Below are 22,679 nucleotides of genomic sequence, written 5' to 3' on the forward strand. Positions count from 1 at the left end.
TGGTAAAAAATAATTTTGATTGAAATTAGTAAAAAACAAAAGTTAAAAGTAAAATGGTAACTATTCTATTTTTGATGCGTCCCAAGGAGGCTATATGACCAAGACTAGAAGACACTAGGTACGATGAGCTAGAGCTCAGTTATAGAGTCACACAGTTGAGCTGTGACATGTACATGACTTTAACGCAACAAGTCACTGTTGGTTCCAAGAATGAGTTTCTTTTTTTTTTGTTTGTTTTTTTTTTTTGTGGTAATCCAGGACTCGCATTACTTGAGTCACAAGAGTGGTTTACTTGGGTCCCAAGTAGTTGACTTAGTTCAAAGGTCCATTCATTAATGGGTCATGCGTCATATATATGAGGCCCACGATTTCTTATTGAAGATTAGGTTAGCAATTTCTAGTTTTTTGTTTTTTCTTAAGGTTTTGTTAAGATAACACTCAATCATTGCATCGGGAAAGTGCAAAAACAAATTAAAAAAAATGAGAGATAGTGTAAATTTGCATTGGAGATTGTAAAACTTCACTCTCGATAAATACACATTTGGTAGATTTATGTTTTATTGCATTCTCCAATGCAAATTTGCACTATTTCTCATATTTATTTTATTTATTTTTCACTTTTCTGATGAAATGATTTGGTGTTATCTTGTGCATGGATGTAAAAGATAACAAAACCCTTCCAATTTTGATTGACAATAACAAAAAGGAAAAAAAATGTTGTCACAGAATTTAAACTTGAAAGAACATAGAACTTTTATTCTTTGGAGATAAATTACATCTTTTTTTAGGTTTAAGTTTTTTTTATAGAGACTATACGAAGTAAATCGTGGTTACTTATATATGGGTTACGAACAACGAAGTCCATTTCAGATTTTGGCTTGTCTCGGCTGTGATTGAGACAACTTTAACTCGAAGAAGATCCTCGATGAAATTTTGGAATCTTTATTTCCAATTTCTGTATTTATATTATGTATGCCTAGTATTTTGCAAAATTTATATAATATGTTAAACTCGTTAAGTATAAAATAATAATACAATTTTTAAGAAAATATAAAAATAGATTAAAATTTTTTAAGTTTTTAAGGTTTATTAGATTTTTCGTTACCAAACTTTTTATATGTAAAACTCGTCTCGGCGAGATTGGATGCATCTTGGTAAGCTTCTCGGTTAAATTACGTGTCTCGGAGATTAAAAGACATGTCTCGTCTATGGGATGAAACCAAGATTCCAGGTAAATCGTGGTCGTCTCGGCCAAGATTGTATATATATATTGGTCGCACAAACATGAGCCCAAGAGTTTACAACATTATCAAGTTTAATACTTTACAATACCAGAATTTCAGGTGGCAATTCGGTCTAATGGTTGTTGAGCTTGAGATGTGCCGCCAAATTAGGCTTTACTTTTTTTATTTTTTTGTTTACAAAACTGTAAATAGAATTGGAGGAATTTTTTGACTCCCGATGAATCTTAATCATTCTCGATCAGAAACATAAGCCACCATTTGCGTTTAAGCATGCTAAATACATAATAATTTTTTGCTTTTGACAATAAAAATGATCCAGAATACAATATTTACCGTATGAGTTATATTAAAAATCTATCATTATTCCTCTATTCGTTAGTTATAACTAGTTTATATTGTACTTCAACGATTACTTCTCCCACTCTATGGGCTTAGAGCTTGCACTACTTTAATAGATTTCTACAATTTCTACTTCGATAAGAGTTTGTCAGGTGTTAACTAATACACCTCTTAGATCTAACTTCCATGAGCATTGTTGGTCTATATCCTTCAGTTATTTTCGCATGACCAATTTTACCCATTTATATTTCGATAAGAGCATCATTTTCATGCCCAACAACTTATATGTACCTTGTTTCATGCAAAAAAGATGATTATAATCGCATGGAACTGTCAGGACATTAACCAACAAACAAGAATTCAACACCAAATTAAAAGGTTTAGTATTACTTCACAAGCCAGCAATATTATTTTTTTTCTGAAATTTTCTCTAATGAAAAATCACATGAACATCCTCGCACAATAATTATAGTTCCGAAATCATCTGGTTGTCCTTAAAATTAGAAGGCGATGAGGCTTATACATAATGTGAAGAACAATCTCAACATATAAATTATATTATAGTGACAAAGTTATATCCCTGCGCTCGTTGCTCCGCCTCGCCCTAGTTTTGCATTGGCATCTACGACCCACCACACCGGGATGCAGGAAAGACTTATGGCACGATTTCCCAATAATCTTTCAACACCAACAAAAAAAAGGAGCGATCAAGGAAAAAAAAGAGTTCGATGAGTGATTAGGGCAGACTCAACCATTCCTCAATACGATAGATCAAACGAGCAGATTCATAGATTTGGGATTTCAAGCGATCCATTCACCTGGACAAACAATCAGTAATGAATGATAATGTTATGGAATGACTAGATCGGGTTATTGATACATGTAGATATTGTCGACGAACCAAAAAACATAAAAAAAAAAAATACATCTTTGGATTTCTCATCCACAACTCAAACAAGCGATTGAATCAGCAAGGATCCAACATCATGACATGAAACTTTTATTGGACCTCCAACTAAGATCATTACAAGAAAACAATTTTTTACTAAATGTGACAAAGAAACTTTTAGCCACCTTCCGACAATGATCAAGAAATCAACGACCCTTATAAAATTAGCAAAACAGCCAACACCAGAGTGTTATCCGAAGTTGAAGTAACTTAATGTACTTGCTAATTCGGGAAAAACCACTCAGAAGTCACCATGTGATCCTGCTTTAGTGTCATGCAACTTATTGGTAGCAAAGATCCAGAATTCAGTGGTTGTAATTGCGTGACAACACCACCACATTTTTCCACACGAAAGAAACTATATATCGTGGTTGCAACAACATATATGCAGTATCATCAAAACGATTGGGTCATGTTGTTGCCCATCTCATGCTCGACCACTACATTAAGCAATGCAATTAGAAATTAGATGAAGACTTACTTCTTGCAACAATCACTATTAGGTTAATAATCACATTTTTCTCCTAATTTTGCCACATGGTCTTAAAAATTATGGCTGACATGTTAAATTGCTAAATCAGACATATATTTGAAGTTTTTCTATATAAATTATATAGTTAACACGTTAAAATATAAATCAGACTTCCATTTTAAATTTTTTACAAAAGAGACTCTCCAAATTTTCACAGATTCTTTCAAAAAAAAAATTAACATGTCAACAATAATACTCTTTCTGTTTCGCCAAAAAAGATATCTTCAGTTTTTCCGGAAGCAAAATTCATTAAATCTTTTTAATAACTTGTAGTTGCTTTCTCAGCTTAATTGTGCCGCAAAATTGAACTTATGACTTTTCGATCTAATTAAGCCGAAAAGTAACTTTTCAACCAAACACAATAAATAAACCGCGGTAAATTCTGCCTCTGCTAGTAAAGAGTCTTGTGTAAATAAATACGGAAACTAATTAGTCTACACTGAAATTACTTAAAAAAGGGGATTTGTTAAGATTTTTAAGGAAGAAGAATAAATCACTTTAGATTCATTTACTTAGTTTCCGTTCCTGCAGGACCAAGAATAATTCCATCTTTGATTTTCCTTAATAAACTAACAAAAAAATAAATTCAATCACCGGAATTAACACGTTTTAATTAAATTAAATATTCACAAAATATTAAAATTTACCACTGAGCTCTTGACAAACGTGCATAAAAGCTGTACCGAAACCGGCTCATTAAGTAATTTCCACAAAAATAAATTCTTTCTTTTTATTTTCGAGAATTACTAGCAATATATTTACTTGATTTGGGGCAAGAGTAAAATTCTCAAATACACAGTGAGAAGAGGAAAAAAGGTAGAGTGACTGAGAGAACGAAAGAAAGATCAGCAGAAGAAGAACAGTTCAGAGGTAAATTTCCCTTCTTCTAGTTTATGTCTACTCTTTGATTTCGATTTCTGGGTTTGTTTCTGTGATTTGTTTCATCTAATTTTTTCGATTCTCTCTAGGGAGATTTTTACAGAGAAGAATAGTAGGGGATCGATTTATGTCGTCTAGTTCTTCAATTGATCTGTTGTTGATTTCATCTCTGGTCATAATCTCCTTCCTCTGTTGCTGTATTTGCATGCAATTCTGCTCTCTTCAACCAACGAAAATAGAGTTTCAAACAGCTTCGATGCGTTTGAGATCAATACGGTATGTGGGTTTTCTTTTCTTGATTTGGTTTCTACAAAAGTTTGATTTTTTGTTTTGATTTTGGTTTCGATGATTTTTGATGATGATGAAATTTGGGGGTTTTGCAGGACTGGTTCTGGCGTACAATATTTTGGGGTTTATCACTTAAAACGATTTATACTCAAGAAACAATTTAGGATTTTCACCTGATACTACTAGTAAAAAAGGTTTTTGTTCACTTGATTTTGATTGTCTAATTGAGGATTTTATTTTGAAGATTTTTGTGATTTTGTAAGATAAATGGCTGCACCCCTTAGGAAGATTTTGAGGTTGGAGAAGAATTCCTGTACTAGAAGGGGGAAGAAAAAGAATGTAACTTTTGCGGAATCTGTTACCGCGAAACCACCACCGATGAGAACAATTAGGATTATCTGCCGGGATCCTGATGCTACTGATTCTTCTTCAGACGAAGAAGAAGTAATTGAGAAGATGAAGAAGGGAATTAGGAAATTTATTCAGGAATTTAGAGTCCCATTTCCTAAACCAGCTCCAGCTCCAGCTCCAGCTCTTCAAGCAGCTGATGAGGAGGATAATGGTGGTGCTGTCCCATCATCATCAACAGCCCTTAAGAGAAGCATACTGAAGAGAAGAGTCTTCAAAAAGGAGAATTCTTCTACTGCTGACAGTGCTACTACAACGACTGGTCCTAAAAAATTCAAAGGAGTTCGACAGAGGAAATGGGGTAAATGGGCTGCAGAGATTAGAGACCCTATTCAAGGGGTCCGAAAATGGCTGGGTACATTCGATACAATTGAAGATGCTAAGGATGCTTATGACAAAGCTGCAAGGGAATTTGAATTGCAATTAGAAGGTATTGTCCTCCCAGAGAAGAAGAAACATATCAATAGTGAAAGAGTGCTAAGGCAGTGTTGCAGTCATCAAAAGCCTCCGGAATCAGTTGATCTCCAGCTATCGCCATCATCTGTTCTTGATGTTACTTCTTCAGCTGCAGCAGGTAGTAATTCAGTCATAGCCACCGAAGAAGAAACAAATTTTATTCGGAAAGAATATTATAAGCAGGAACTTGGTTTTCAGATGAATGAAGAATCACCCATGCCTTGGTACTCCTGTGGCGCGGATGGTCTTTTGTATGAAGATGGGTTTGAAGCATTGAATGATGTTCCATTTGAACCTTTTGACTCCTGGAATGATTTCGGAGGATTGGAAAATGGCGGGTTTCCTGAATTGGGTTTTGATTGTTTCAATGATGGGGAGCTTTTCATTTAAAACAATAACAACTAGGACTTGATAGGATACTCTCTAGGGGATTTTTCTGTGCTGTTAGAGCTGTCCCGAGTTCGTTTTTCTTATTTGTTACGCTGTCAAGTTTAAATTTGGTGTGTTTAGTTAAATTTTCCTAAATCAGTACCTGCACACCAAAAACTGGAATTGATTTCTTGTTATTCACCGATTTTGCCAATTTTATCTAGAGATTTTTGATGTGCATTCCGGTCTGCCACCAAAATTCAGCATCCAATTTGTAGAATTAGCTACTTGGCAACCCAAAAAAGAGAAGATCCAATGTACTTGGAGAAAAAATAGTGACTATTTTCCCATCTGATAACTAATTTGATGCTAAAGCTAAAAAATTGTAGTTCACTACAAATCAGAAAACAATGTACAAAAGCTCTCTTCATCTGCCGGAAGAGAAAGAAAACAGTGTTGAAGGTCTATTATCGATGAAACCAGATTAAGACTCGCAAATACGAAATAAACATACGCATACGGAAGGAAGAGGATATTTATGGATCGTTGAAGCTACACTTTTTGTTGAATATTATGCCTATGCATAGGCAGGTTTAGCAGTGAATGTAGTTCCTACATGATCGATCATTATCCAAAATTGAAAATACGTACAACTCAAATGTGATGTACATAATTCCTCTTCAATGGGTTCACGATGCTATGACAAAAGATTCATTTACGAACATTCAACATTAATGAATTCATCCACTGCTTCATAGCCGATAATTAAATATTGTAATGACAACCGTGAAATCCGCATTCACAGAGAAAGAGTAAATCCGCATTCAAATGTAAATGTGAAGAAACACTCTTGCAGTTCTTAAGTTACCTGTCATATGAGATTGCGTCATTAGCTATTCAAAGAAGAAGAAACGAATCAACTATGACAAAAATTAAGGTAGAATTTTTTAAGTAAAAAAAGGTTAAAGTTAACTGTTGATGAAGTATTGATCAATAAGCATATATAATTAAGAATTTGAAGAAACAATTTGTGTGCATCTGAAAGTGTCATCGTTAATTTCCTAGCGTTTGAATTATTACTCGATAACACGACATACAAAAATTTAGATACTTCCACAGAATCTCAGGAACGAAAAATCTCTATACCTTGTGAGTCCTGAAAGGAAAACGATTCGAGTATTGTTGGAGTACCTCAGAGTGCCAACCATTTTATCGTTACAACTTGCGGAACTTCCAAACTCTGATTTTTTGACATCGTATATAGTGCTCACTTACCCTAAACGCCTCTGTTCGTGTTGTTCTTCCTGATTCCAGAAATCACCCGCAATTAGCCAAACCTGAAGAAACCTATCCGAAGATAAACTTCCCCTGAGAGGTGTAAAATGGAACTATGAGTTTTTTTTTTTTAATTTTCCTTTTCTTTTCGTTCTTTATGGAATCATCCCAATAGAATCAGGTTAATCACCGATATCTAAAATTGATCTTGGTATCGCTTCCGCAAACCCTACCTTTTGTTTCTTCTTTCAGATAAACTCTGAATCGATATGTATTGCTGTAACTTTGGATATCTTTGAACGGCCATCATTTTATACAAATTTGACTAAGAGGAATGTCTTTTCGGAATCTTTCTGTAATACCCAACATTACTGTCTTTCCACAATCAGAACAAACGTAACGCTTTAGTTTCTTTTCGGAAAAACACTTCAGAATTTGTTGGCAAATATGGTGTCTTCTCGGAACAGCAACGATTCGTGTCTTGTCGTCCACGTGGCTTACTCACACTGGTGAAAATTATGGTTCCTCCACGTCAGCAAAATCATTCTCCTTTATATTAAGAAGAATTTTCCGACCTCTCTAACAAATACTAAACGGGATCAAACTCTGGACTCAAATTACTTATTCAAGAAAAATTTACACGTGCAAATATATGTTATATGCTAATAATGTATGTCCTGACTTTAACACTTCACTCATATAAAAGATCATATTAACATAACAATGTTCCGACTGATGCAATGGATGGGTGGTTCGATGTTCTCTCTTTCAAAAGGACCTATAATTGTAAAGATATGGGCCTTGTAAGTATTTGACGTGCATGAGAAGCGATATCCATCTAATGCATATTCAGTGCCGAGGATATTTCCGTCATCTACCGTAACTGATATATTCTATATATTGTATTTTGTTTACCAAATTAACTAGCTAGCTTGATTTTAGGTTACAAAATCAATGGCCTCGTCCACTGAAACCAACTCTCTTTACAATCAATGGCGCAAAACTGATGACCTCTTCTCTTCATGGATTAATTCTACCTTGAAAGAACCAATCCTTGCTGGTTTGGATACCGCTGGAGAAGCATGGAGTTCTCTTGAATCATCTTTTGCTTCCAAGAACCACGATGCTCGAAATTTGCAGCAGCTGCGTATCCAATTACATCATATGCAAATAGGGAACTCTACCATTACTGACTATCTCTCTAAAATCAAAAATATTTCGGATTCGCTTGCAGCAGCCTCCCAACCTGTTTCTGGTCTTGATCTGGTTCTCCATGCCTTAAGGGGTCTTGGTCCAGAGTATGATGGTTTTAAGATCGCAATTACTGCTCGTCCTTCGCTTCCTACCTTTAGTGAACTATATGATCTTCTCTTGCAACAAGAGATCCAGATTGATCACGATAATCTTCAACGCATTCCGCCTCCATGCGACAAACCAGTCGGGGAAGAAGAAGAAACGGAAAAGCAGAAGAATGGAGTCCCGTTTACTAAATCAGCTTCATCTATTCTTAAAACAGCTGATCAGGACAATGGTGACGTTCCTAAAAGCATAATTAAGATTACGAGAAGGGTTGTCAAAAAGGATGAAAACATCAATAACGTTACTTCTTCGGTAGCCGCAGCTTGTGATAAAGTTGCTGCAGGTAGTAATTCACTCATAGCCGGCAAAGAAGAAGTAAAAACAAAATTCAAAGGAGTTTTGCAGAGGAAAGGTGGTAAATGGGCTGTAGATATTGTTAGAGAAAATGAGTTTATAAAATAGTTTGGTTTTTGGAAGTTAGGATCTATTGGTCACTAAGGACATTAACTCATTTTCACTATATGTGAATGAACCTTTAGTCCCACATAGGGAAAACTAAAGATGATACCTCTCCATAAGTATTGAAAATTTTGATATTAGAGTGGCCCTTGGGTCATTACACTACGGGTTAAGTATACATCTACAACTGGAGATTTACAACTCTTCGCTAAACATCGTAAAAAGTCATATGTTTTACAACTGGTTTCAAAGGAAGAGTTGTCGTATATCATCACTGCCAACCCTTAGGAAACAAGGGGTTTCGCTAAGAAAACAAACGACAACTCCTTAAGCAAAAAAGTTGTGACGACATTTAGCCATAACAACTCTGTTTCATAAAGGTAGTGACTAAGCCTATCACAATTTTCACAAGAGTTGTTGAAGAACACCAAAATATGATGATGAAAAATAGTGTTAGAGGGGATATTCGAACATGAACCTACTGCATGGAAGTCTGGCTCATCAACCATCCTTACAGTTCACAAGTTTTGTTTTTTTTTTCTTTTTTTTTAATAAAAAAACGTATAACGAAGTAAAAATATAGAATGTTGGAAAAAATGAGATTAGAAGGGAGATTCGAACATGAATCTACTGCATGGAAGTCTAGCTCATCAACCATCCTTACCGTTCACAAGTTTTGGTTGTTTTTTTTTCTTAATAAAAATGCATAACAACACTTATAAGTGTTGTTGAAGTAAAAATATAGAACGTTGGCAGAAATGAGGATGGGGGGATTTGATCCTCAGCCTCCTACATGAAAGTCTACAGCACTAACCATTCCTACACTATCACAAGTTCTATCATGTTTGTGGTTCTTTAATATACTAATTTTAAGACAACCCTTTATAAGAGTTGTGAAACAAAATATAATGTCCAAAAAAAATGCTCAGGTGACTAAGCCGCAAAATATTCTGAAGGAATCTTACTTGTAAATGGATGGATTCGTCGTTCTTACCAAGTTTCCGACTTAAAGTAGTCCACTCACGGCCAGGTTTCAATCTCGGAGCCTGGTTTGCATACAATATGGAGAAATAGGGTTTGTTTAAGGTTTCGTAGAATATTCCGAAGGAATCTTACCTGTAAATTGATGGATTCGTCGTTCTTACCAAGTTTTTGACTTAGAGTAGTCAACTCGCAGCCAGGTTTCGATCTCCGAGCCTGGTTTGCATGCAATATTCATAAACAGGGTTTTTTTAAAGGTTTCGTAGAATATTCCGAAAGAATATTACCTGTAAATGAATTGGTCGTTCGTAACAAGTTTCTGACTTAGAGTAGTCCACTCCCGGCCAGGTTTCGATCTCGGAGCCTGGTATGCATACAATATGCAAAAATATGGTTTGTTTAAGGTTTCGTAGAATATTCCGAAGGAATATTATCTGTAAATGGATGAATTCGTCGTTCTTACCAAGTTTCTGACTTATAGTAGTCTACTCCGGCCAGGTTTCGATCTCGGAGTCTGGTTTGCATACAATATGCAGAAATACGGTTTGTTTAAGGTTTCGTAGAATATGCCGAATGAAGCTTACCTGTAAATAGATGGATTCGTCGTTCTTACCAAGTTTCTGACTTATAGTAGTCAACTCACGGCCAGGTTTCGATCTCGGATCCTGGTATGCATACAATATGCAGAAATAGGGTTTGTTTAAGGTTTCGTAGAATATTCCGATGGAATCTTACCTGTAGATCGATGGATTCGTCGTTCTTACCAAGTTTCTGACTTATAGTAGTCCACTCCCGGCCAGATTTCGATCTCGGAGCCTGGTTTGCATACAATATGGAGAAATAGGGTTTGTTTAAGGTTTCGTAGAATACTCCCAAGGAATCTTACCTGTAAATGGATGGATTCGTCGTTCTTACCAAGTTTCTGACTTAGAGTAGCCCACTCGCGGCCAGGTTTCGATCTCGGAGCCTGGTTTGCATCTAATATGCAAAAATAGGGTTTGTATAAGGTTTCGTAGAATATTCCGAAGGAATCTTACCTGTAAATGGATGGATTCGTCGTTCTTACCAAGTTTCTGACATAGAGTAGTCCACTCCCAGCCAGGTTTCGATCTCGGAGCCTGGTTTGCATACAATATGCATAAATAGGGTTTGTTTAAGGTTTCTTAGAATATTCCGAAGGAATCTTACCTGTAAATGGATGGATTCGTCGTTCTTACCAAGTTTCTGACTTAGAGTAGTCAACTCACGGCCAGGTTTCGATCTCGGAGCCTGGTTTGCATCTAATATGCAGAAATAGGGTTTGTATAAGGTTTCGTAGAATATTCCGAAGGAATCTTACCTGTAAATGGATGGATTCGTCGTTCTTACCAACTTTCTAACTTATAGTAGTCCACTCCCGGCCAGATTTCGATCTCGGAGCCTGGTTTGCATACAATATGGAGAAATAGGGTTTGTTTAAGGTTTCGTAGAATACTCCCAAGGAATCTTACTTGTAAATGGATGGATTCGTCGTTCTTACCAAGTTTCTGACTTAGAATAGCCCATTCACGGCCAGGTTTCGATCTCGGAGCCTGGTTTGCATCTAATATGCAGAAATAGGGTTTGTATAAGGTTTCGTAGAATATTCCGACGGAATCTTACCTGTAAATGGATGGATTCGTCATTCTTACCAAGTTTCTGACTTAGAGTAGCACACTCGCGGACAGGTTTCGATCTCGGAGCCTGGTTTGCATCTAATATGCAGAAATAGGGTTTGTATAAGGTTCGTAGAATATTCCGAAGGAATCTTACCTGTAAATGTATGGATTCGTCGTTCAAAGCTTCTTGGTTCATAGATTGTATGCCATTATACCAAGTTTGAAGCTCGAATCGACATTGATCTTCATACTTATCGATTTTGATGATGTATCATGCTAAGTTTGAATTCAGAACCCTCTCAGAGCTTCTTGGTTCATAGTTTGTATGTTGTTATACCACATTTGAAGTTCGAATCGACACTAAGCTTCATATTCATCAATTTCGATGATGTATCATGCTACTAATGTGAACTAAAGCTACTTCATGACCTGTATGACTAGTCGAAATTACTTCATGACCTATCTAACTAGTCGAAATTCAAACCGGAAGCACAAAGAGAAAGCACAAAAGCACAAAGAAACACACCAATTATCAAATTCACTTCTTAGTTTTCAGCTTCATTCTTATATATTTTTTGGATTTTTTTATATCAGAATGTCGATAACAATGTCCTAAATTTATTAATATTTTTTTTCGATTTTTATGCATATCGAAAGTTGATAATTAAACCGAATACACGAGTTTAAACTAACACAAAGAGAAACACACAAGTTTCTCAATCCGTATGAGCATCTTAAAATTAATCTACACCGTCCCATAATTTATGCAATCCGTATGACCTCCTTATCTACGGTCCAGAGTATTTTGAGTTATCTAAACTAAAGAAGGGAGAGAAAACCTCTACTCGGTCTCCGATTCACCCAGCTGGTGGTACTCCGTGACTTTGCTTACACTGTGGTTCACGTTGGCATCAAACATGAATGCTTCTCCCTTTTCCTATAAGTAACGCGTTTTCACGGCTTCATGCTACAAAAACAACATAAAAGCTTAGTTTGTTACTTAAAAATTGAAAAAGAGTGGATTATGTCGAATTAATCATAAATATACTTACAAGTTGTTGATGGGACAATCTATTTATGGTAGCGTGCTCGATCCGAAGTTTCATTTTTAGATACTCAACCACCGCATTTAGGATGATGTCGTGTCGTTGCTCGATTTGTTGAGCAGTTCTTCCTTTCGGGTTACCGTAATCGTGAATAAACTTGTTAAAAATCTTCAACCACATGGAATCCCGCGTGTTGTTATCTATAGTTGAAGGACGAGTTTCGGCGTATCATGCTTGGGTGATTGCTAAATCTTCCTCGGAGTCGAACGATGCCATTTGTTGTATGTGGGATTAGGTACTATACTAAGCAATTTATAGACGATTATTATAGGGTTTAGGGTTTATAAGTTAAGAGGCTCAAGGAGATATATAAGAACACACGATTTTTAGGCCTTTGGGTCCAAGTATTAGCTCTTTTTATATAGAGATAAACCTCAACGACTAGTTTTTTTGAAATCACACAAACCCCGGCATTGAATTAAATGTGACATACAAAGTCGGCACCAGCTCACGGTATGGTTTAACGTTAGATGTTTACGCCGGTACTAGGGCATTTCTTCATAGAGAAATATGGAACCCTTACCGGCATAGTTGAACAACATGGTTCAGAGCCGGTACCAAGCACCGACATTGCATATATAATTGCGACCATGCCGGTGGTATTGAGTTTCAAAAAAAAAAAGGCTAGCTTTTGAAAAATAAGACCGTTGGATATTCGTTTCCATATAATATCCCCACCCCACCCCACCCCCCCCCCCCCCCACCCCCCCCAATTCCATTGGAAAAATCTACACAAAGCACCCACCAAATAAAAAAAATCCTTCTTTCAAGAAAGCAAGCACAAAAAAATAGATCAATCTAGCACGGTTAAAACTTCTCAACCGATGGGAGATTCATCATCAAGCTCTAACTGCAAAGTAAGTAGATTCAACATTATCAACTATATATGGACAGTTAAAATCTTCTCTACTATGACGTATCACTAATATAATCTTCTCTTACAGAGTCATCATTGCAGCTGTCAAATTTGCAAGTCACCTTCTCATCTAGCAATGGATTGTCCTTTTATTTATTCAAAGTGTAGAAGCTATGATGGGACACGCCGGTTTTGGATTGCAAAAACTGATGATACTGAAAATGGAAGAATGTTTCTAAGGTGTTTGAATTACCCAAAGTGCGACGAGTTTCAATGGTTTGACAAAGCTGTTGCACTAGCACAATCAAAAGAAAACCACAAGGGCCAATGCAAGCCTATTGATGGGTGTGATGGGTGTTATATGAAGGGAAAGGAATATGTTGAAAGAGAAGACGAACCAATGAAGATTGTCCTTGACACCCCCATTCCATACGATGTCTTCGAAAATATTTGCGAAAGGCTCAAAAGATCCGCAATTGTTGAAAAGGGATGAAAATAGATTATGAGATCATCTTTAACAAAGTTGCTCCATTCCATGTTTTTTAGTATGATTTAATTTAAAGTTTCAAATCCAATGTAATGGATTACTTAGGAGTGAAATAAAATAGCATTCAGAACAGATTTATAATCAATACCAGCATTGTAGATTTATCCGAACCAATGCCGGTTTTATGGAATAACTATCAAAGTGTAAGAAAACAAGAATTCCGGCATAGATTCAATAAATATTCTAATGCCGGTTTTATGGAAAAAATAGCAAAGTGTTATAAATACACAGAGTTCCTGCATAGATACGTAAATACTTTCGCGCCGGTACTGTCCAAATTCTATACATGAACTTGAACCCTTTCATCTCCTTGTTCCGGTATAGGTTTACGAAAATATATGAATGCCGGTATCAGTGGAGGCATAGAATTATAATTACATTTACATGCCGGAAGCTGTCCCGACACTGTATAACCTAGATGTTTCTATGCCGACAACTCTGGTGTAAAGAAAACTTGCAAAGAAAACGTTTCACTAGAAATCTAAACATGTTCAACATAAACCAAACAACTGAATTGTGATTAAATGGTCTTTATCACGGTATCATAAACCAAAATTAAACCAAACAACTAAAGAGTTCAACCGAAAACAAGTTACAAATTGTTCAAAACATAACAAACACCATCCAAATAACGAAACACAACTATAAAGTTCATCACTAGGTCATTTTCTTCTTGGCAACAGGAGACTTCCTCGTTTTCCCAAACAAAGATCTTGCATATGGGTCTTCAATTTTATCAAGATTCTCCACCACTTCCTTCACTTCTTCATTGGATAGCCCCTCTCCTTCGTCGTACTTGCAACCTAACATCTTCTTCAACTTGCCAAGCCGACGCCTCTAGTTTCATACATCAAACACATAATTAGTATATATATGCTAATATAAGATTTTGTGTACATTAAACGACTAAGCAACTAACAATACTTACTAGAAATCCAGCGGTCTTATGAATTTTGGCCATTGTAGGCGGTGCCTCAGTAGGATTTGGAACGTGAGGGTTTTTCTGGGGTGGAACTTCGACATCTTCCGGGCGCACGACAAATGGATGTGACCATTCCAAGTAATTATCAATGTAGGCGGGATCAGCTTCATCATCGTTTTTCACAAGATCCCAATTAGTAGCATCTACCAAACAACGTGGTTCCCTATCCCTCCAATGTGTTGGTTCTGGAATTGGATCATACTCTACCCTGAACCTTGTGGAAATTGACATAGACACAGTAAGGTCAAGCGCATACCTTTCATGAGAGGATGTCATGAATAAGGGTAATTTCTTATATCCAAGTTGCCGCATCACACGTCGAGGGTCAGCCATAACATATCCCTTTGGGTGGAACAAAGGCCCATTGTAAAATGCAACGTTATAGTACCTCAAACATTGGCGGTTTTCTCTAGCCTCCCTTTAAAGGTCGAACACAACATCTTTGGTAGTCATCGCATCCAGAGCCAATCACATAGCTATTAGTCGACGATTGTTACCGGGCTTCGGATGGTTGTTGAACTGGAATCTCTTGGCTCTAGGATCCTCGGGGTCATCAATGGGTATAATCTTCAAGAAGGGGTTGCCCTTGAACAATTTTGGGAAATGTTTATAATACCACACCTATACAAATGTGAAATGATACATTTAAAAATCAGTAAATTTTGTTTCTAAGTTCATCATAAGGGTACATAAGAACATAAGTTTAAAAACAAAATTACCTGGTGTAGAGTGAAATTCCCGAAAAATTGGTTTGTAACCGCCTTATAGGCCCTCCCCGTCATCAAATGTGCCATTACCACAGTGCCCCAAGAATAGTTAAAAACCTCTTCCAACGGATCCAAGTATTGAAGGTAGTTTGCACTAACCCTGTTGCCACTAGTGTCAGGGAACACCCTAGTTCCCAAGATGAATAACAGGTACGCAGCGGTTGTATAACGAATCTGTGCGGGGTCCCATCCATCCTTGTCTTTTCTCTACGCCGTGCCTCCAAAGGTCTTCTTAAGATGCGTCAGCTTGATGGTCTTTGTCCTACTATTTTTAGATACATAGAAGCTTTCCACAGAAGTTTTGTAGTCCCAACCCAACAACTTGTTAGTAAGAGCGTGCAAATTCGACCATTCTAGCTCCGGACAATGATCTTCTGCAATTGATTTGCCGGTAACACTCAAGCCTAGAATGTTTTGAGCATCATCAGGGATCAAGGTCATCTCGCCAAACGGGAAGTGCATGGTATCCGTTTCACCATGATACCTTTCCACGAAGCAATTGACTGTCACAATATCCGGCTTCACATAATTTTCAACCAAAGGATATAGACCAGAATCCTTTATTAATGTTTGGACCTCTTCACATTGCTTAGACAAATCCCAATGAGAGGCGGCTTGGTTTCGGAAACAACGCACAACCTTCTTATGATCCTACAATTAGGAGATAATATGATTAATAGGTTTTATATAAATATAAAACAATACATATGCACGAGATAGAAATTTTTACATAGGTTTGATAGATTGTACGAGCCCAAGAGTCCTTGTAGCCAAATAGATTCCCCGGATCAAAAGAAGTTGCACCCCAAATTTTACCACGATCAAGGTCAGGTATCATGTCATCAATATGAGGAAGGTGTAAACCTTTAACTTTTACTCTGCCTGTGCCCTTGCCTTGTGTCGGTTGTTGACTTGACCCAACTTGTTCCACTACCACTTGACTTGGATCAATCTCATTATCTTCCTCCTCACTTTCCTCTTCATCTTGATCGTCTTGCTTCTCTTCCTCATCTTCCTCCTCAATAGCTCCGGCAGATTCACGGATTACGATTTTACTACGATCACGACCACTCTCCCAAATATCCCCTCTTGTCTCAGCACCCAAACACTTTTTGTTATTCCCTCGAGGAAGCAGAGACTGATGAGTATCAAGACCATCCTTCCTTTTTTTCTTAGTGACAACAACTTTAGCTTTTCCTCTGTTAGCCTCCTTTGCTTTGGCTTCCTTTGCTTTAGATCTATTTCAAAAGAAGCACGAAATAAATATAAGAAAACTAACCTTCATTTCTAATACCGGCATAGACCCAACATATTTCGGCATAGAATCATCACTACTAGCATACAAATCGAACATGCCGGCACACGGTTCCGGCATTGAGAAATAGTTATCGAGGATGCTGGTACACTTTGGTAAATTCCTGGAATACAAAATACAAGTACCAGCATAAACGTAAAATAAAAAACCCACGCCGGTACCTAATACCGACATTGAAAAAAAATATCGAAGATGCCGGTACTATTTTTGAAGTTCCTGGATAACAAATCTCTGGTACCGTAATGGAATATAACCAAAAATGTATGCCGGTACACATAACAAAATCATACGGTTTTCTGTTTATTAGAAGCTCACTACCGGCGTACTCGTAGAACTTCAAATAAATGCCGGTACTGAATTAAGAAGTGGTATTCATCCTAAAACTGTGTTCCGGCGTGGTCTTCATCCTAAATCGAATGCCGGTTCTCGTTCTCGGTGTGGTATTCATATTAAATTGAATGCCGGGAAGCAAATTTACATCTTGGCTTTTGTTGCAGCGAGTGTTTGATTTTTACTTTCTTTTCTTTCTTTTTATCGGTAAATAATTTTGATGCTAATAAGTTTGCTTTATAAATGAGAGATTGAGAGTAGATTTTTTCTACATCAACGATATAAGCTCCAAATTTGAAAGCTGGGCATCGATCCAAATGAATCTAGCAGCATAGGTAGTTGGGATGTTTTTTCAGGCAAATAATAAACTAGTACAACCGCTGCCACCACGGGAGGGCCGACCGAAGAAGAATCTGAAGATGGGGTATGTCTGCGACTATTTTCGTCCCGTTTTAGAAAAATTGATATTTTTGTCTTGTTTCAGAAAAAGTGATACTTTCGCTTAGTTTCAGAAAAAATGGTATTTTCGCCTCGTTTAAGAAAACGAAAAATGGGTCATTTGTCCAAATATTTTTAAAACATGGTTCAAATGGACGAGTAAAAATTATTATGGGTGAAATGGACACCAAAAAAATAGCAAGGATGAATAACTTAAACTTAAAAAATAGCAAGGATGAAACTGGATGCATCCTGATGCAAATTTAAAATAAGAAAAAGTATTTGAAAATGGGTAGGATGAAACTGTTTACATCCTGCCTATTTTTACATTTTTGTCCATTTAAACAGTATCAAAATCTAAATGTCCTTTTCACCCAGGAATTGTTGATTTTGGTCTTTTTAACCATTTTAGGTAAGAAAAAGTCATACTTTCGCCTTGTTTCAGAAAAAGTGATACTTTCACCCCGTTTCAGAAACATAGTGAAAGTATCACTTTTACTCAAACGGAGTGAAGGTATCACTTTTCCTGAAACGGAATGTGAAAGTATCACTTTTCCAGAAACGAAAAATTAGTCGATCCATAAACCAAAATATGGTTGCATGATGTGTTATGCATCCTATGTGGTGGTTTGCATAATAACTATGTATTATTTTTTCGAAAATTGTGTTTAAAGTGAAAGTATCATTTTTCTTGAAACGGAGGGAGTAAATACATTTTTTTTGAAGCATATACATACATTTTATTAGTTGCAACGGAAAATTAGTTGATATATAAACCAAAATAGGCTACGTAAAGTATTATGTGTTCTTTGTGGTGGTTTGCATAATGAATATACATTTAATTTTCTAAAATTGTGTTTAAAATGATAAACCCTTCCGAATTTTTCGTAAAAATTCTAAATTTGATATTGTTGTTTGTGCTCGTTTCGTAGATTTTTTTATAACCTTTCAAATGAGATAAAATTTATAAAATTCCAAGGCATGGATTTTTAGATATGTTAAATTAAAGTTTGCTTTCAATTATACCCATAAAGAAAACTAGGATACATAAAGAAAACTAGGATACATAAAGAATTATATGAAAAAGCTTCACCAGAAAAAGAACCCACAATTGAGGGATACTCTCACAAATTGGGGGATACTCAAAAAAAAAAAAAACATTATGAAGTAATTGAAGTGCCCCATATCCAAATAGCTCTCTTAATGGCTAAATTACCCTTGAGTATCCCCAAACAATATATTTTGATTTTAATTTTAATCTTTAGTGTTAGTATAGAGATTAGAGGAAAAAACAAAAGAAGAATTTTGGAAGCACTACCGATTCATGACATGCTAAAAAAAACAACAACAATTGAGTCGGTATTGTGGTATTCACCTTACAACGCAATACCGTCTGATTAACTGCCGGCATTAAACTCATTATGAGAGCAATATCGACCGAACTGTCGATATTGAACTCATCAAGAGAGCAATGCCGACTGAGGCGATGTTACTCAATGGTGCAACAAACACACAGAGTCTGAACATCTCTCCACTCTACTCATTCTAATTTTACAACCTACTATCTTCTATTTATTTTTTCATCCTTTTGTGCCCATCGCAGCAGCATGACATCAAACTGAGAGATTGGAAAGTTTTAGTCGACAATGCCGACTGTAGTCAATTCCATAGAAGTGCGTGTAATTTTGACACAATCTCACACAACACATAAAGCCAACATCCGTCAGGTTCGAACTTAATCGGCATATTGGAAATTAAGTGCTGGTATTGCTAAAATTTGGATCGGCAACATGACTCTTAACATGCAAAATATTCAAATAATTTAATTTCAATCAGTATTGGATTCAACCTAAAAAAACAAAACCGACAGCTACAGTCGGTATTGCGCTCATCTACAAAACTTATTTCCAGTTGCATTCGATTTGTGTTTGAAAACTTGTTTTGCCTTATTTCAGGCAGCAATTCCAATTTCAGATCAATAGTCGCCTTTTGGTGTTGTTTAGTTCTCATTTTTGTAAAAGAAGAAGAACGTATTAATCGTGAGGAAATTAACCGTGAAGATTAAACAAAGAAGTTATGGAAAAAGAGAAAAAGGGGAAGAGAAGAGTCGCCAGTCAAATGGTGAAGGGGGATATTAAAAGAAAATAAGCCCTTAGCTAAAATTATGTCCCATATAACCTTGAGTATCACCAAATTCAATCTTTTAATCAAATTGAACATTTTTGTTAGGTTTCAATTTAGAAAAAGTGACCATAAAAAAAACTCCCTCCGATCGGCCGGCTCAATTAAATGCGCATTCTACTGTCACTGACATGCATTTATGAAGATTTAAATGGGGCAAGTCTTGTGTGATATAGGCTGAGTCAATAAGGTCCCCTATCCAACTTAATTTGGTCGACCGGCGGTCAATTTCATCTACCCCATGCAAAAAATGATAAGCTACAAGAATTAATATGGCAATTCTAATAGTGAAGCTTTTGTCAATCACTAAAAATTCAAACCACTCTTTACGTTCCATTAGCAAACAAAAATTTGTTATAAATTAGCCATGAATTCATTTCACCTTCAACTTATTTTTATCCTCTTTTTCTTCTCTACTCAATTCCTCTTAGTTTACTCATGGGTGTCATGAGAATGAAAGAAATGCTCTTTTGAATTTCCAATCATCCCTTCCTTGTCTTGTCCCTCCAACTCTTTTGCCTTCATTCATCAAAATTGTTATGATTGTGGCATGGAGTTCAATCAATAACCCATACATAAATCTCTCCTTTGATGTATGTGGATTGCACAAGAAAGGTAAAATCTCTCCTTTTCCTATTGAACCTTAGACATCTTGATATCAGTTTAAATGATTTTTAGGGTTCACATATCCCACGCACATCGGTTTAAAAATCTCAAAAAACTCACTTTCTTATTTCATTTTCTTCGTTCTCTGGCCTGAGTACAACCCAGTTCAGCAACCTATGTTCTCTAGAATCTTCTCGATTGTGACAAATATATTGGAAGAAGGTAAATTCACTACTTTACACAAATATATTCCTCATGGCGTGCGCTGAAAATGAACTAACTGTAACTAGAGGTGGGCTAAGCACAATTTTTTTACAAACCTTAACAAAAATTTATTGGGCCGGAAATATAAACGGGCCGTTTCCTGGATTAGCCCTTTTAACAGGTTCGTCTTTTTTTCTTCTAATGAACTATATTATTTTGAGGGGTAGGGGGAGTACTTGTAAGGGCTGACAAGATGACAAAACAGGGTCATGCAATAGTAATTTTAATAACTCATCTTTGATAGTGGCTAAAATGTTTTTGATTAATTTGCATTAATAAATTTAGTTAACTAAACGAAGTGGTTAGATTAAATTTGTAGTTCGTATTAATAAGGCTTGATTTTTTTTTGTTGAAATTTCATAATCATCTACAGCTAGGATTCAAGAGTAACCGACAAGTAGTAAAATCCTACTTATAGGATCACTACGATTAGGAATTTATTTTCCAGCAGTAAGTGGAAAATTTCAGAGTCATCACGGCTAGAATTTTTTTTTTTTCTGGTTGTAAGTAAAAAGATTTAGGATCACTACGGCTAGGAGTTCATTTTTCCAACCGTAATGAAAAATCAAATCTAAGTCACTGCTGAGAATTTTTCATTTCCCAGTCGTAATTGTATAACTATCTAGCATATGACTGGGAATTTAGAGATATTCATTTGTGGATTCCTAAAACTGATTTTTTTGTTCTTTTTTATTGGTAAAGAAGTTGGTGTTAGGAGTTTCGAAATTCGAACTCAGTTCACTGGTATCATCGCCCAATAATTTTACCACTGTACTACAGTGACACTGGCCCTAAAAACAGAAATTTAAAATTGAATTTTGAACAATCTAACCTATATATATAAGCAATTAAAAACAAGAGAACATGGTGGGTTTTCGATCATTACCTAATATAATTACTTCAAAATTTTTTTACCTAATATAAGTCGATTCGATTTGACCATGAATCGTCGTTTTGGAAAAAAAATTGAGCGACAACGAAAAATAGGCCCAAGAAGAAAAGGAAAAGAACATAATTTAGGTTTTTTGTTTTCTCTCTGATAATTATAGATTTAAAAAACGAAAAATATTTTTTTGTTTTACTAATACTATAAATGACGAATAATTATCTACGGATTAGAAGACGATAAATATTTCATAAAATTGGTCAATTAACCCAATAATAAGAATTCTTGGGGTGAAAAGGACATGTAAAATTTGATACTGTTTAAATGGACGAAAATTAAAAAATAGACAGGATGTAAACAATTTCATCCTACCCATTTTCAAATGTTTTTTCTTATTTTTAATTTTACATCAGGATGCATCCAGTTTCATCCTCGCTATTTTTCAAGTTTATGCCAGGATGAATCCAGTTTCATTCTTGCTGTTTTTTTGGTGTCCATTTCACCCAAACTAATTTTTACTCGTCTATTAGAATCATGTTTTAAAAATATTTGGACAAATGACCCATTTTCCATAAATATTTAACCCGAAAAGAAAAGAGAGGAAGAAAGTGAAAAAAAAATTGAAGGTCGATTAATTAATTAAATAAAACATATCACTTCAGACACGATGCATATTTAATACGAAAGTCGAAAGCATATCAAATTTATCTATCAAGAGAAATAATTTACTAGTAAATGTACTTTTTTTTTAAAGATGTTCAAATGCACGTGGAGACACTAAATCAACAACCCTATCACAACCGGAGCGTAGCACGAGCTGCGTAGTGCGTACTAGATGAAAATAGAAAATAAAATACGTCATATTATTTGTACTTAAAAAAAAAAGAAGGTAAATTGAACTTTAAATACATTTGTATTATTTTTATAGCCAAATTATCCCTCAGTTATTCATGTAATATTTCTTTAAAAATAGGAAGGAATAAACAAGAAAGGGAATTATGTCTTCACTTTTGCCTTGGCTTCCGGTGTTTGCTTTACGATTTTTCTTTTTTTTGATCGGTAAAATTTTTGACGTTAACGAATTTCCTATACAGTATTATCATTTCCTATACAATACTATCATTTGATTAGATTTTTTTAGGCCAAGAGAAAATTAGATGCACATGCAGTTATGGGATTTATTAAATGGGGCTGCTAGTCTTGTGTGATATAGATTGAGTCAATAAGGTCCATATCCAACTTAATTTGGCCGACCGGCCGACAATATCATCGACCCCTTGAAAAGA

At 35.8% G+C, this 22,679-nt stretch overlaps 1 protein-coding gene across 1 annotated transcript; it reads left to right on the plus strand.

Annotated features, from left to right (window-relative positions):
- Nucleotides 1–3,842: 3,842 nt before the first annotated feature.
- On the plus strand, nt 3,843–5,665 carry LOC113334761 (ethylene-responsive transcription factor ERF118-like). Its single transcript, XM_026580966.1, has 3 exons — nt 3,843–3,934; nt 4,033–4,219; nt 4,327–5,665. Exon 3 carries the CDS (start codon nt 4,499–4,501, stop codon nt 5,483–5,485), a length of 987 nt encoding a protein of 328 aa, XP_026436751.1. The 5' UTR covers nt 3,843–3,934; nt 4,033–4,219; nt 4,327–4,498; the 3' UTR covers nt 5,486–5,665.
- Nucleotides 5,666–22,679: the final 17,014 nt, after the last annotated feature.

The sequence above is a fragment of the Papaver somniferum genome, chromosome 1, assembly GCF_003573695.1.
Source record: "Papaver somniferum cultivar HN1 chromosome 1, ASM357369v1, whole genome shotgun sequence".
NCBI classification, from domain to species: Eukaryota; Viridiplantae; Streptophyta; class Magnoliopsida; order Ranunculales; family Papaveraceae; genus Papaver; species Papaver somniferum.

Excerpts from the sequence above, each read along its gene's own strand:
- LOC113334761 (XM_026580966.1), top strand. The coding sequence starts at position 4,499 with ATGGCTGCACCCCTTAGGAAGATTTTGAGGTTGGAGAAGAATTCCTGT.